This window comes from Pelobates fuscus, chromosome 2 (genome assembly GCF_036172605.1).
Source record: "Pelobates fuscus isolate aPelFus1 chromosome 2, aPelFus1.pri, whole genome shotgun sequence".
Lineage (NCBI taxonomy): Eukaryota > Metazoa > Chordata > Amphibia > Anura > Pelobatidae > Pelobates > Pelobates fuscus.
This window is the reverse complement of record NC_086318.1, coordinates 91,716,033-91,732,569: the sequence shown is the minus strand read 5'-3', so window position 1 is coordinate 91,732,569 and position 16,537 is coordinate 91,716,033. Positions and strand designations below refer to the sequence as shown.

At 39.9% G+C, this 16,537-nt stretch overlaps 1 protein-coding gene across 1 annotated transcript in view; it reads left to right on the top strand.

Annotated features, from left to right (window-relative positions):
- Positions 1-1,992: 1,992 nt before the first annotated feature.
- The window catches only part of SLC25A36 (solute carrier family 25 member 36), a 44,876-nt gene continuing 30,331 nt past the window's right edge, over positions 1,993-16,537 (top strand). The window contains exon 1 of the mRNA XM_063442468.1: positions 1,993-2,508. Coding sequence (XP_063298538.1) covers positions 2,468-2,508 — 41 coding nt within the window. The 5' untranslated portion in view covers positions 1,993-2,467. The remainder of the gene's footprint in view (positions 2,509-16,537) is intronic.

The following is a 16,537-nucleotide window of genomic DNA, read 5'->3' as shown; positions in this document are numbered from 1 at the left end:
ATCGGCCCAGGGGCACAAGACCTGGGAGACCAGCAGGAGAGTAGCTCACAAGCAAGTAGCTCTATGTAGCATGGCCAAGCAGACCGTGATAGAGGTCTTTGGGATCCTCTACCCATTCTGACAGGAAGGTGCTCACTGAGAGCAACGAACAGCTTCCTGTATGACCGGTTAGAGGATACAGAATACTCTCTACCACAGTCCACTCGACCAAGCTACATGAAGACAGGTGAGCAGGAACAGGACAGGGGAGGGGGGAGAGATGACAAAAGGATGCAGAGGAAGAGACTATAAAGGGGCCATGGGGGGGTGAGGAAACACACAAAAGAGGCTGGGAAATGGGAAAAATAGACACAGAGGGAGAGACAAGGTGCTGGGGGAAAAGCCACACAACGCAGCTTGGGGAGAAAGAGACATATAGGCGGGTTGCACGGAAGAAATAGAGGGGCTGCAAAAGGGGAGAAAGTACAAAAGGGTTTGGGAATAAGAGACACACAAAGGGGCTGGGGGAAGAAGGAGAAACACAAGGGGGCTAGGGCCAGAAATAGATTCCCAAAGGGGCTGGAGGGGAGTAAGAGACACAGTGGCTGGTGGAAGTAAGAGACACACAAAGAGGGGGTTGTAAATTACACACAAGAGGAGTGTAAGACACACACAAAAGGAAAAAATAGATGACAGTATACATTAAAGGGGGTTTTAAGACACAAAAGGAGAATAAGATACCCTATAAGGAATACAAATTCAAAAGAATTGTATAAGAAACACAAAAGGACGTAAGACATTCAAAAGGGGGTTTAAGTGGCACAGGAAAAGTTGCATTTTATTTTGGGGGTATAGAAAAAAGGTGTGTGTGTGTGTTCGTTCCTGTAACTGTATGTGTGACTTTGTGTGAGTGTCTGCCTGTAACTGTGGGTGTGAATGTCTCTACCCTGGAACTGTGCACATCTATGTGTATCCCTGTCAACGAGTGTTATAAGCTCCACCATTTTCTTTCATAGACCATACTATGTGGAGGTGGGGATTCTAAAATCATGTTTCTTTCTCACTCCAGTGCATGGTTTGCTCCATCTGCATCCTGAGTGAACTGAATTGTGATGTTATTCGATAAATCTCTAATATCCTCTTTTAACCCCTTAAGGACACATGACATGTGTGACATGTCATGATTCCCTTTTATTTCAGGTTTGGTCCTTAAGGGGTTAAGGCAGGGGTAGGCAACCTTCGGCTCTACAGATGTTGTGGACTACATCTCCCTTGATGCTTTGCCAGCAATATGGCTGTAAAAGCATTATGGGAGATGTAGTCCAAAACATCTGTAGAGGCGAAGGTTGCCTACCCCTGGGTTAAGGAAACCTGCACACCACATGAAGAAAAATAAAAGTTAACACACACATTCCTTGTGATTTTCAATGTGCTATTTAATGGCGTATAACTGAAATTTCAGAAGGCGGATGCCCCCTGGGGGGGGGGGGGGGGACTGAGATCCGCGCTGTGGGCAACAACGGTTTAACACCTTGCGGGAAAAATTGTGTCCGGGAGCATCCTGGCACCATAACGTCATTTAGATGTAGAAGTTGTTATGGTACCTAAACTGTCCATTTCAGGAATATTCCCAGCACTTTGTACTAGTAGTCACATAATAAAAGAACCTTAATAAACTGGCCACTGAGGGTATTGCAGTGCTATGAATGTCAGGTTTATAAATGTCCTTAAATGGATCACAATTTTATAACACTACCCCGTGAAGTTAATTCACACTATACATTGTATAGGTGTTTCACAGTCCATGTATGGCTGTATGTTTCCATACAGTATACAGTTATGAGTTGGGTCTACGCAGTTACTACCAGCGCTGAGTGCCCAGCGCCAGCAGATTGACCCCTCACTGCAGCAGGGCACAACTCCTAGCACGAGTCACGTGGGCCCTCCAGCAGAATCCCGCGTCACTTCCGGCACCGTGCCAGCCAATCGCAGGCTGTGTTTATATCGCCGTCGTACTGCATATTCATGAGGGCCAGTCAGGCGGCGGCAGCGGCATTGGGGGAGCGGCGCATGGAGGGCTAAGCCAGGCTGGTGGGTGGGGGTCACTGCTGACATACTGCCCGACAGCCTGTGTGGGCGCTATACGCTGAGTGACGCACACGCAGGGACTCTCCAGGTGATATCCAGGCGGCCTGCGGGGAGAGGAGAGCAGGGGAGCCGAGCGGCACCTGGTGACAGGCCCAGACACTGACACAGGGCTCCCAGCTATTTGTGGATGGTCTTATTCCTGGGATTATTTGCATAATTGGGGCAGAGTGAAAGCCAGTACCCGGGGGAGGAGGAGGGCAGGGAAGGGCACCGCTCATATAAAGCCTGGGATCTGCATTGACAAGGAGAGTGTGAGAGCCAGCCAGGGGCGCCCTCTGTAACCCACCCCCCAATCCCTGCTCCTCTCCCTCCTGTGTGCAGGGGACAAGAATGAGAGAGAATGAGCCAGAGAGACACCTTGGTGCATCTGTTTGCTGGAGGGTAGGTACCTCATAACAGCCACTTACCTGCCATGGCCTTTTACTCCATGGTACACCTGACCTACAGCCTGCATAGACTGTGTGCTTACACATAGATCTTACACTACATGTATTGCTTTCATAATAACACAGGTATATACTAATAATAATTAGCTTTGTCTTAACATCTTCCCATATTTTCATTTTCTTTCTTTCATTCCTTTTTTTTTTTTTTTTTTTTTTACATTTTATTTAGATAATGCATTTTTATTTAAATTGCACAATATTAATGTAAAACACACGATCAGGTCTGGAATGAAAGTATAACAAGTATATACTGCTATATGGTTACAATAGCATTCTTCCTTCTCCAAAGACTTGGCATCAGTTGTTGTTGTTGTTTTTTTGTTGTTGTTTTTTTTTTTTAAATGTTACCTCTATTTCAGAACTGCACAACATTATCCATATATACGTACAGAAACCATGGCAGTATAAGCAGTGTTCTTCATCGACAATAACCAAATAATTCTGCAGTGACCGTTTTATACTCTTACATTGCCAAACATGGAATTGTTCAGTAATTTGCAACATAGGTGCAAACACTATTACAAAGTAGCTTTGCTATATCTTAGGTTGTGGGGTTGTGTGTGTTTTATTTTTTTTTTATATATTTTTTTTGTTTGGTGTTTTAAAATAATCCAATTGCTTATCATCTGTACTTAGTAGTTCGATATGTAATACAACAACATTTGGGCAAATGTTCTGTTTTAGAGTGCATTTGTTGCATGCTAGAGTCTAGTAACTAGAGGATCCATAGTTCAGTTTCCTAACCTAACTTTAAAGTGCTAAAAATACATCATTGGACATTTTGTAATTTAAAATGTTATGATACAAAATTGTCCACTTTTATTCAACTGTGTAAATTCCACTTTTTCCCCACATCAATAACTCTTTTTCTTATGATCTCCCTAAAACACTTAAATGTATGCTTACATGTGGCATTTTTAGAAACCATTTTGTTCATGACTAGTTTTGTGTTTTTAGTGTATATGGGTAACTAACCAATACTGATGTGTTTCTGGTCCTATATCCTGGTAAACCTAAGTAATTGTTTAGTGTGTGTTTTTTTTTTTTTTTTTTTTTTGCTCATAGCAAAACAAATCTCATAACCACTACTAGATAAAAAGTCAATGACTTTGTTTATTTTGGTATTTCCCTGAAGGTAATACCACACTGCATTATGCACAGTTGTGGAATTTAAAAAAATCCAAAAAGTGGTGCAAGAATGCACAATACATAATGTAGTCTGAAGTATGTATAATTTGGCAGTCACAAGACACTATCTCTTTTGAACAGCTTTAGAATGTATTATTAGCCAAGGTACTTTCAGTGTTCCTTTTAGGCATTCACTTTAAATGGAGTTGGTCATCCATTGTATGTGAGAAACAGACAGATTTAAGTTCTTTCTCTGTGAGTGTGCATGCATTTTGTGTTGTGTGTATGAGCTTTGCACCCCTATTACCTAGAGCAGGCATAGGCAACCTTCAGTACTCCAGATGTTTTGGACTACACCTCCCATGATTCTTTGCCTGCATTTATAGGTGTAAGAGCATTATGGGAGATGTGGTCCACAACATCGGTGTGGAAGGTTGCTTATCACTGACCTAGAGTGTAGATCCGAGTTGTGCTGTAATATATAAATCCTTTAACATACATGAGAGATATATATATATATATATATATATATATATATATATATATATATATATATATATATATATATATATATATATATATATATTAGTGTGTGTGTGTGCTTACCATTCGTGCATTATTCATATGGAAACATAATTTTCATGTTCTGAAAAGGAAATATCCACACTTTACTGGGAAATGCTGCTTACTGGAGGCATAAAAGAAGGAAAAAGTTGAATGCGAAAAGAATATCTCTAGAGGAGCAAGTTGCCTGACCATTGGAAATTGTCAAACAATATGTTTGAGTAACAAAATAGGGGGAGGAATACAATGCCCAACCTTGGCTCTGGATCAAAACAAGAAGTATGTCAAAAATAAATTCATAAATCTACTGTAAAATTGTGTAAAAACAGGCCAGTTGGACACCAGGCCTTCTGACATGACTTGATAACTATCTCTGACTTTCTATTAAGAGCTTCAACAACTCAAAAAGAGCCTTCCGTTTGTAGTGTTGGTTGGAAACCTTGACACTGAATGTTCTTTTACACACATCTGCAGCAGTGAAGTTGACCATCTCTGCCCTAAAGAAATATTGGAAGTTCTTCCAAATGTATCCCTTGTTCTAGTGACATATTTCAAACTTTCTAGTGAATTTGCAGTGATAACTAACGTAAGGTGAAATGTGCATCAGCGAAGTATCTTGAATGTTCTGCAGCTGTGAGAAGGTTGCTGTGTGTGCCAAGGATGGGATGTGTTTTGTAAAGCACAAGTCAAATAAGTCTTCTTGGTGATCAGGTCGCTTTGATAGATCCAGATGTAATATGTTTTATATTGTCATTTTAATAACTGGAGTAAGACTGCAGTTTTTGTACGGTTTGTACTGCACACCAATAGATTATATAGTGATGGATGCATTAATAGATTTTCAGGATATTGCCAGTAAGGCTTTTGACACTGTTGCACATAAAAAGCCTATCAATAAACTGCAATCTTTAAGTTTGGATTCCAATATTGTTGAATGGGTAAGGCAGTGGCTGAGTGACAGGCAACAGAGGGTTGTAGTCAATGGAGTATATTCGAAGCAAGCTCTAGTTACCAGCGGGGTACCATTTTCTTTAATAATTTTATTAGTGATATTGCAGAAGGTCTTGATGGTAAGGCATGTATTTTTGCTGATGATACAAAAATATGTAACAGGGTTGATGTTCCAGGAGGGATAAGCTAAATGGCAAATGATTAAGGTAAACTAGAAAAATGGTTAGAGCTGTGGCAACTGACATTCAATGTGGATAAGTGCAAGATAATGCATCTTGGACTTACTAACCCAAGTGCAGAGTATAGAATATTTTATAGTCCTAACCTCAACATCTGAGGAAAGATGTAGGGGTAATTTCAGATGACTTAAAAGTAGGCAGACAGTGTAATAGAGCAGCATTAAATGCTAGCAGAATGCTTGGTTCTATAGGTATTAGCAGTAGAAAGAGGGAAGTGCTCATTCCATTCTACAGAACACTGGTGAGACCTCGCTTGGAGAATTGTAAGCAGTACTGGAGACCATATCTCCACAAGCATATTGATACTTTGGAGAAAGTTCACAGAAGAGCTACTAAACTGGTTCATGGATTACAGGATAAAACATACAAGGAAAGGTTAAAGGATCTTAACATGTATAGGTTGGAGGAAAGACGAGACAGGGGGGGATATGATAGAAACATTTAATTACATAAAGGGATTCCACACAGCAAAGCAGGAGACTCTATTTAAAAGAAGAAGAAACTACCACAACAAGAGGACAGTCTTAAATTAGAGGGGGGCAAAGGTTTAAAAATATCAGGAAGGATTTCTTTACTGAGAGGGTAGTGGATGCATGGAATAGCCTTCCAGCTGAATTGGCAGAGGTTAACACAGTAAAGGAGTTTAAGCATGCGTGGGGTAGGCATAAGGCTATCCTAGCTTTAAGATAAGGTCAGGGACTAATGAAAGTATTTAGAAAACTGGGCAGAGTAGATGGGCTGAATAGTTCTTTTCAGCCGTCGCATTCTATGTTCCTAAGTAAACTTGTAAATTAAATGTGTGCATAAGCGTACATTTGTAATTTTTATGTTGCTGTCAACACTGCAGAATTTGTTGTATAAAGAAATTTAATTTTGCACATAATGAGAGATGTGTACATACATGCCCTAACTTCTGTCAATATGCAGAGTACTGATACTGTTATTTAGAACGTCAGGAGGATCAAGGCTGCGAAAACTGAAATATCACTTCAAAATATGTGATATGCTTATTTACATTTCTCTTTGCAGTTTTATTGAAATATATTTTTAGTTTTTAATAATGCACCAAGTTGTATACGTCGAGGAGTAACCATTATTTTCAAGGGATTTTATGCACAAAGGTTTTAGGAAGTATACATATTAAACTCAGTGATGAGTTGATATTGGCAGGTGCAGAAGGGCAATGTCCTACCAAGTACTTTCCTAACGCTTAATCGAGAGACATTGTTTCAGATTACAAATCCGTGCCTATGCTTGCCAGTGAAGGAAGATAGGAATGTGAGCCTGCTTTACAGGTCAGTTATATTGTATAATGCAAATCTGGACACACAGTTTTGATTTTATTGCATGTTCATTTGCAAAAAATCATTTTTTATTTTTTTTCCACTACTTTTTTTTTTTTATGTTATTTGAGCAAATTGTCCACAGCATGGTGGGACACAGACTACTGCTTTTTTAGGAAGTCATAATATGTCAACTATGTGGCCTACCTAATCTGCCATTTAGTCCTGTCTCGATGGCTATAGGTCTTGACATTTTATCTTATCTCCAGTTATGATATACTGTACTTGAAATGATTTAGTGTCATACCTTATTAACCCCACCTGTCCTACCTGTAAATAAATGTTTAAATCCTAATATGAAAACAAATCCACCTTTTATTTTATTTTTTTCTCAAAAGGCTAATTCAGATTGCTTGCCTTATTTCCTAAGCAGGTTACCAGTTTGGGCCCTCCCCCTTAATTGCTCTAAAAGAAAAATTGGGAATTGGGCCAAGCCAATTCATGGTGTGTCCTTTGTCTAGCCCCTGGTCTCTTGGCAGCTGCTTTGGGTCACTTTCTGCTTCCTCTCATTCTCTTTTGCTTCAAATACTCTGCTTTATTTGATGTTTGGAGGAGTTGTAGTATAGTTATTTATTTTCTTAGCACCTACCGGCCCCTGAAACTCTTGCTTTGGTCATAAAGCTTTACCTTTGGGCAAAATCTCTGCTAAATACTTAGTTTCTGAATTAGCTAAATTAGTGCCTGTTTTCGTGAGCACTCATTGTAGAAGATGCAAAGAAGGGTATTTACAGCAGATACATAAACATCAAATGAGCGTTTTGTTTATGTTTATCAATATGAGCTTTTTGTGTATGCATTAGTAAGGGGTTAACGTGATCAATGAGTTTCTTTTAAAGTTATCACCCCCCCCCCCATTTTCTTTTATGTAAATATAGCTATTAAAAGTACTTGCAAAAAGCCTAAGGCAGGTAGCGCATGTGTACTGTCAGCTTCCATTGTATTACAGTGTTTTGGATGTGAAGACTTTGTTCATACTGTTACAGTTTGTTAGCTGCTTGTCTGTTATATAGGCTAAAGGTCATACTGCAAGCAATGAATAGAAACTAGTTCCATGGCATATATTCCACAACAAGGAACTTCCTGTGAGTGCAACTTTTATACAGCACAACCTAGAGCTGGATAATCAGTACAAAGTGTATTTTATTTTTATATATATATATATAAAATTTCTAGTTCCATACATGAACTCAAGGACATATGTTTGGGGACTCTTGACTTAATGTTGCACTACAAGTAGCATACCTGTAATTCTTTTTAAAAACTGACTAGATAACTTTGAAATCACCTTGGTGTCTGTTTTTCTCTTTCCTGACTTTTTTTTTCTTTGTGATAATATGGTGAATATTTATAGCTGAAGTTCAGAAAAAGGGGTGGGCTGAACAAAGGCGTTAATGAACAGTGAAGTAAATGTTAAAGTAACAGATTTTTTTTTAAATTATCTTCTAAACCTCAATCATTACTCCCTGCTTGCTGGGTGTGTAAAAGGTTTTCTTTATTAAAAAAAAAGCTGTAAAAAGTGCATTTTATTCAAGCTCTGTGACAGATATTCCTCTGGCGAAGTCTTCAATCATGACTTTTGTACAATAAGATGCATCTCATAGATAACCTTTTGGGGACCAAGTGTGTGCACAACACCCACCACGGTCTGCCAGTTGAGTGCTTCTCATAGAGAAGCATGAACTTCAGATGAGAACTTAAAGGATCACTATAGTGTCAGGAAAACAAATCGGTTTTCCTGACCCTATATAGTACCCTAAAGGTCCCCCTCCTGTGGTGCTGAAGGGGTTAAAACCCCTTCAGTTACTCACCTTATTCCACCGCCGGTCTCCCTTACCTCTCCTCCCCATCTGACGTCTGCTGAGCGTGATGCGCATTCAAAATGTCCATAGGAAAGCATTTCTCAATGCTTTCCTATGAACGCTCTGTGTGATGGAGGCATAATATGCCTCCAGCATCGCAGATGCGCTTCTAGTGGTTGTCCGGAAGGCAGCCACTAGAGGCTGGCTTAACCCCAAATGTAAACATAGCAGTTTCTCTGAAACTGCTATGTTTGCACCTGAAGGTTTAACCCTAGAGGGACCTGGCACCCAGACCACTACATTGAGCTGAAGTGGTCTGGGTGACTATAGTGTCCCTTTAAAAAAATGCAAGGATGTAGGAAGGAAGTGACCAAAAGATGCATGTTGGTAGCCAAATGTGAACATTACTGTTTTCACTTTATTAGACAGAAGAAACTGATATTCATCAAAACTACATTAAATGTAGAGGCTTTGTTACTTGCTTTGTATTTTATTATCCCTTTTATTCCCTCATGTAAGCTTGGAATGCAATCATTTGCCTGTCGTTAAATAGTTATGTTAATTTTTGTGTGGAACTTAGATCATGACCTTGGAGTTTCACTATTCAATTCTCTGCCATTTGGGAGTTAAATCACTTTTGTTTATGCAGCTCTAGCCATACCCCCCATGGCTGACTGGTTGTGACGGAAAAGGTTTCATTTTCAATCCGATAAAAACTTCTAGAACAAGTTAATATCTGCTGCTTTGTAAATTGAACCTTAATCACATCAGAAATTCTAGATTGAACAAACTGTGCAATACTGGAACCTAAACATATCCAGGTTCCTTTTTAGGAAGTGTTTAGGTCTGCAGTGTAAGTCAGATGCAGGGAGGTGTGACTAGGACTGTATACACCAAGTGATATAACTCCTAAATGACAGAGAAGTGAGCAGGGGCATGATCTATACTGTAAAACTGCTTAATTAAGCTAAAGTTGCTTTGATGCCTATGGTGTCCCTTTTTAAACTCTCTGAATTTTCCAAAATTAAATCCAAATGGAAAAGCTGAGGCAAATATGGCTAAACTGGAAAAATTTTCAAACTTCAGTAGAGTCACAACTTTACTTTTTACTCCGTTTCACCATATGTGTTTCGTTTGCAACAATTTGGAGTTTAGGGTCTCGCGCGCTCTCTCTCCTTCCCATCCACCGTGCGTGCGCATGGTTTCCTCTTAGCCCATTTTCTCTAACATCTGAGGGATAGTGACATCACTGGAGGTTAATTGTGCTTCAGCCTGAAATGTAGGCTAATATTAGCTTTATGCTTTATTTTGGGTAGGGGCTATCATAAGAAGGGGATTTGTAAAACAGTTTTGTTTTTTTCATGATTGAAGTGAGCCTTAAAATAAATAACAACATGGAGATCTCCCTATGTATTCCTGACCCTATATTGTTTAAACCACCATCTAGTCCCCTTGACCTGCCCTAAATATAGCAAAATCTTACCTTTACTCTAGTCTGCTGCTGCCTCTGCCCCCAATTTGTCTGTTTGACTGACACCATCAGATGTAGTGTTTTGAGCCAATCACAATGCTTTCCCATAGGAAAGCATTGGATTGGTTGAGTGTGTCAGAGGCAGAGCCAGCACAAGCCAAACACAACCCTGGCCAATCAGTATATCCTCATGGAGATGCATTAAATCATTGCATCTGAATGAGGAAAGTTCAGTATCTCCATGCAGAGGGTGGAGACACCGAATGCCTCTTGTAGCCATATGAGGCGTGTCCAGTGGAGGTATTCCTAGGCTCTAATGTAAACACTGCATTTTCTCTGAAAAGATCGTGTTTACTACAAAAAGCCTGAAGGGACTGATTATACTCACCAGAACAAATACATTTAAAGGAGCACTATAGGGTCAGGAACACAAACCTATATTTCTGACCCTATATTGTTAAAACCACCATCTAGAACCCCTGGGACCCTCATGCCTCCCTAAATATAGTAACATTGTACTTGTATTCAACCCTGAAGCTGCTGGCTCTGCCCCTTTCTGCCTCAGAATAGCAAGCTGTGTGCTGACCTCATCAAAAGTGTTGTTCTGAGCCAATCACAATGCTTTCCCATAGGATTGGCTCAGACTGTGAAGGGGGCCGAGCCAGCAGAAGTCAAACACATCCCTGGCCAATCAGCATCTCCTCATAGAGCGGAATTGAATCAATGAATCTCTGAGGAAAGTTCAGTGACTGCATGCAGAGGGAGGAGATACTGATATGTTGTGATGTACACTAGGCTGTAATGTAATGCTTTAGAACATGTTCATGGAACGCTAAATTTACTGATGTTAAAATCTGGTGCTCTTCCTGTCCTCTGTGCATGTTTGATAAAATGAGAACATGATCGGATGATTTATTGCTGGGTCAAATAAGGTTATGCATGTGTAGGTAGGGATAAGGTGTGCATTTTTCTTTAGTGATGATTGTGCATGATTGTCAGAGCTAATTTGAACTGATTTTCTTTTAGTTTGGATACTTGTCAGTGAAATGCAGGGTCACCTATGAGTCACATTGTTTTATCAAAATCAGAAAATTTGTTTTATGAAGGTTTTTTTGTTTTTTTTTTTCAAACTCCTCTTACCTATTTTTTGTTTTTTTCTGTTTTCCTGTAAGTGACTTAAAGGACCACTGTAGGCACCCAGACCACTTCAGCTTAATTAAGTGGTATGGGTGCCAGGTCCAGCTAGGGTTAACTAATTTTTTTATAAACATAGCAGTTTCAGAGAAACTGCTATGTTTATCAATTAGTTAAGCCTTCCCCTTTTTCCTCTAGTGGCTGTCTCACTGACAGCCGCTAGAGGCGCTTGCGTGATTCTCACTGTGAAAATCACAGTGAGAGCACGCAAGCGTCCATAGGAAAGCATTTTGAATGCTTTCCTATGCGACCGGCTGAATGCGCGCGCAGCTCTTGCCGCGCGTGCGCATTCAGCCGACGGGGAGGATCGGAGGCGGAGAGGAGGAGGAGAGCTCCCTGCCCAGCGCTGGAAAAAGGTAAGTTTTAACCCTTTTCCCCTTTCCAGAGGCGGGAGGGGGGCCCTGAGGGTGGGGGCACCCTCAGGGCACTCTAGTGCCAGGAAAACGAGTATGCTTTCCTGGCACTAGAGTGGTCCTTTAAAGGACCACTCTAGTGCCAGGAAAACATACTCGTTTTCCTGGCACTAGAGTGCCCTGAGGGTGCCCCCACCCTCAGGGACCCACTCCCGCCGGGCTCTGGGGGGAGGAAGGGGTTAAACTTACCTCTTTCTCCAGCGCCGGGCGGGGAGCTCTACTCCTCCTCCTCTTCTTCCTCGCGACGTCATCGGCTGAATGCGCATGCGCGGCAGGAGCCGCGCTCGCATTCAGCCGGTCGCATAGGAAAGCATTCATAATGCTTTCCTATGGACGCTTGCGTGCTCTCACTGTGATTTTCACAGTGAGAAGCACGCAAGCGCCTCTAGCGGCTGTCAGTGAGACAGCCACTAGAGGATTTGGAGGCTGGCTTAACCCTCAGAATAAACATAGCAGTTTCTCTGAAACTGCTATGTTTATAAAAAAAAGGGTAAAAGCTAGCTGGACCTGGCACCCAGACCACTTCATTAAGCTGAAGTGGTCTGGGTGCCTAGAGTGGTCCTTTAAGCATTATTAACTTTATGTAGATTCTCTTTTTCTGATACAGTTTGTAGCAAAAAATATAAACTTTTTTTTTGTTTTGGGGGGGAGGGGGGAGGGTAAAAGTTTAAAATCTGACCGATCCCAAGTTTATACCCTTGCCCCTGAGGGTGAGGGTGAGGGGGGGATTCTACAAATATCATTTTAAATACAGAACGGTAAAGCAAAGGTGAAATCACAAAATTTACTAAAGGCTTGCCTGATGACACATGATATCATCATGTCACATCATACCGGTTTGGTTATTATTATTGTAATTTATTCTGCAGAGCTTTACAATGTTATAAAGGGTGACATTTAACAATAAATGAAACCATTACAAAATGTTAAAGGTACAAGAGGTAGATGAGGACAATGCTTAAAATTAAGTGTGGGTGGTTGCTTTAAATCTACTTGGTGTGTGTGTGTTTTTACATTTGCACGTTTGAAATCATTTTAGCCCTTCAAACCTTATTCATAACTCAATCATTGTGAGCTTAAACATACTATATATACATTTGTTTGCTACATAACTATTTTCATACTCTGTTCTTTTATTCTAAGACCTTCAGATATGAAAAGTGTAAGAAATTACCAATGAGAACAAAATAAAGGTCACATTTTATTAAGAATATTTCTATACTTCTTTTTTTTTAATGCATCTGTTTATGATGTTTTGAAGCTCTTATAACTTACATTGTATATGTAAATAAGTTGCATACTTCATGACTATGTTGCAAAGTAGCATATTAACTTGTCTAACGTGTATAAAAACCAAAGATGTATACATACTTTGATTTTTTTGATTTTTTTTTTTTTTAATTTCTTCTGGTAAATTTTTTAATTTCTTCCTTTTTTCACCCAAACACCGCAGTGTTTACCAAATGTTCAAATAAAAGTCAGGCCTGAAAGATGTATAATCTCCTCACTGGGTAGGGTGCTCTACTTTTGTTTCAAAGTGGATTGTAGGAGAGAGATAAATGTGTTTGGTTTTCAAAACATTCATTTAACAGAAGATCTCCAGTTTGATGTTAAAGACTTCTTTCTCTTACATGCATTTGGATCGCTAACCTGGAAGAGCATTACAAACACCCAGGACCTTCAGCCAATAATTGCTGCCTAAGTTGGACTAAAATAACACTGATAATGTAAAAGTGTAATCTGTTATTAAAGGGACAATAAAGGCACCCAGCAGACCCCTTCAGTGAAGTGGTGTGGATGCAGTACACTGCCTTTTGAAACCCTGCAGTGTAAAACATTTTTGTTGTTTTTTGTAGAAACTGCAATGACTTCATTGCAGGGTTACAGAGACCTCTAGTGGCTGTCTTCCTGGCAGCTAATCGAGTCAATGACCCTGTCAGTCAGATGCTATTCTCTATTCATAGAAAGCTTTTGATTGGACCAGCAAGGCATTTTGCTTCCCTATGGAAAAAGCATTGGATATGCCAAAATCATCAATGTTAATGATCTGTCGTGGAGGTGGGGCTGCAGAGCGGAGACCAATGCTGTGAGTGGGTACAGGTAAGTTAAACTGCTTTATCTACTTAACACAGGGATGTGGGGGCTATCTGCATATGTTGTTGGACACTATAGCTTTAGGAATACATGCTTGTTGATGTAGCTAAAGAGAAGACTTCTGGGTGGCTCAGAAAGCCCTGTTATTTTGTAAAACCACTCCTATACAGTTTCACATAAGACTGTGGAATGGCACCCAGAGACTCTGCAAACTGTGTAGTTATCCCCTGTATTAAATTAATATACAGATCACCTCGATGCAGTGTGGGTCCCTAATCTCAGGTGGAGCTTAGTCTCTGTCTGTCTGTGATTTGTGAGAGATACATTCTCTAGCGGCACCTGCCAATTTCAATTGACATAGCTGCTGTATGCCCCAGCACTGTCCTTACAGTAAAACCTCCTGTTAACCCCATCACTATCACTTAAACGTTATTCCCTACCTAAAAACACCTAGCACCCACTAACCTACACTGGAAACCGAATTACAAAATATAGACAAAAATAGCTGAGACGGGAGAAAAAACCTCCACTATTATGAAACCTATTTTGTCTACATTTTGCAAAACCATTCTATCAAAAATGTATTTGTTAGGAAGAAGATGGTAGGGTGGCTGTCTGATAAACAACCAGTTGTGTGTGGCTTGGTTAGCAATAAAATGCATCTATTAAACTAATTATACAATGATTGGATGGACCGTATCCATGCATAATAATGTTGCTTACACTGTACATTTTAGGCCTGTACTATTAGTTTTAATATTGTATTCTTTAAAACCCTCTTGTGGAAGGGTTTTAAAGAATATCTCAATTTACAAAAATAACAAATGTTATCTATTTCTATTTTGTGTTGGTTCAAGGATGCCAAACCTGGCAGTTCCATTTTAATTAACTTTGGTTTCTTTATTTTGGTTACTGGTTTGCCCAGCAGTTAAATACTTGCCACACAAAAGAGTGTCTGTCAAGTAATTGGGTCGTGTGCTTCTTTTATACAAATTTCTTTTATACGCTCTTTTTCAGCGTTGATAAATCTGAGACTGTTGCTCAGGACATGGTGCCTATTACAATCATTTGGGCACCAAGGGCTTAATTGGACAGACGCTTCTATTATGTTACTGCCAAGTATTGAGAGCAAAGTGCCAGGGCTACGTGTAGTACATAGCAAATTATATAAAGGCTTTTTGAATTCTTTCTTTTTTAATTTTCTCATTTGAAAGACTTGTGTATTTGATGGTCTAATTTATGTTTCTCCCCATCCTCCTATAATCGTTTGATAATGTCATGTTATATACTGAAAATAAATGTGCTTTAAAGTAAAGCTGTTATGTAAAAAAAAAAATAACTTAATCTTTGCCATGTACATTGAATGCACTATATGTCCCAAAGTTATATGGTGTATTCAATGTATAATACAAAGCTTTACTTACTTTTACTCCATTCCAGTGCCGCTTTGTGGGTGTAATCTCTTCGTGCAACACACCTCCTGGCCCTCCTCCTTTCCGCTTGCACTCCTTGAGTCTTCTTTGATTTTCCCTGCTTGGGACGCATACCCAAGCAGAGCAAGTCTTGTCCGTGATGTCTGCATGGTAGCTTTGTTCCTATACTTCCTGACCAGTGCTAGACGCATTGGCTAGGGTGTTCCCATAGCAACCATAGAACATGCACTGTGGTTGATATGGGTGGTGATCAGACCTCTTGTGGTCGTTTCTGCTCTCCCTTGTCGGCCAATGCTGTGGCACACCCAGGCAGTGACTGACAGCTGGTTGAAAAAAACGGTTTTGCTCCTAATAATATTTTGCTCCTGATATTATATCGTGCTTAGTCTAATGAACATAATTTGTGGGGCATGACAGGTTTACAGTAAACTACGTATTGTCTTTACTGTAAAACTGAAAATAAGTAAAACCTTTTTGCACCAAATCCATAGACTGCTCCTTTTTATCTGGTAATTTAAACTGTTCAGTAAGTAAATACATTTTATTTGTTTGGAAAATGTTAATGTTGTAGTTTTTTTCCCAGCAAACAAAAATGTTATGTAGTAAACAGAGTGAGAGTTCTTGCAGGCTGAGAAATATTTCATGCTACTTGCGCTGAAATAATAATGTGGCTAGTTGAGGAAAATGGACATCGATCCACAACATTGCCAGTGGTTTTAAGCCACATTGAGAAATGTTGCCCAAATAAATATCATCCATCTTCTCACCTGACAATTGGTTTTCATTATAGAGGTGTATGCTTATAACATTGACATCAATGCTTAGAATGACTATACAGGCAGAGCATGAAAACCTTCCTACAGTTAGTGAACTATAGTTTTTTTTATTTCACCCTCTGATGAAGGCATTGTGTGCTTTGCTAGAAGAAATAAGGTAACAGGTGTCAGTTCTTTATGATGTACACATTCTGCAGTGAATCCTGTATCCGTGTGCCAGGCCAAAAGACCACTGTCACCTCAAAACTATATGTATGTATGTATTTATGTATATAGAGGCGGCTCTAGACTTTTGAGGCCTTAGGCGAAACTCAAACATGAGGCCCCACTAACATCAAGCTTAAAAAAAAAAAAAAAAAGAGTTGTTATACATGCACACATATACACATTGATGCACTGTCTACTTTTGTGTGTGCCTGAGAGTATCCTTGTGTGAATGTGTCTCTGTGTTGCGTTTTTGTCCTGGACCGTATGTCTATGGGGTAGCTGCTTGAAGTGTGTGTGTGTGTGTGTGTGTGTGTATGGAGGTCTGCCTTTGTGCATTGTGTTTATGGCAAAG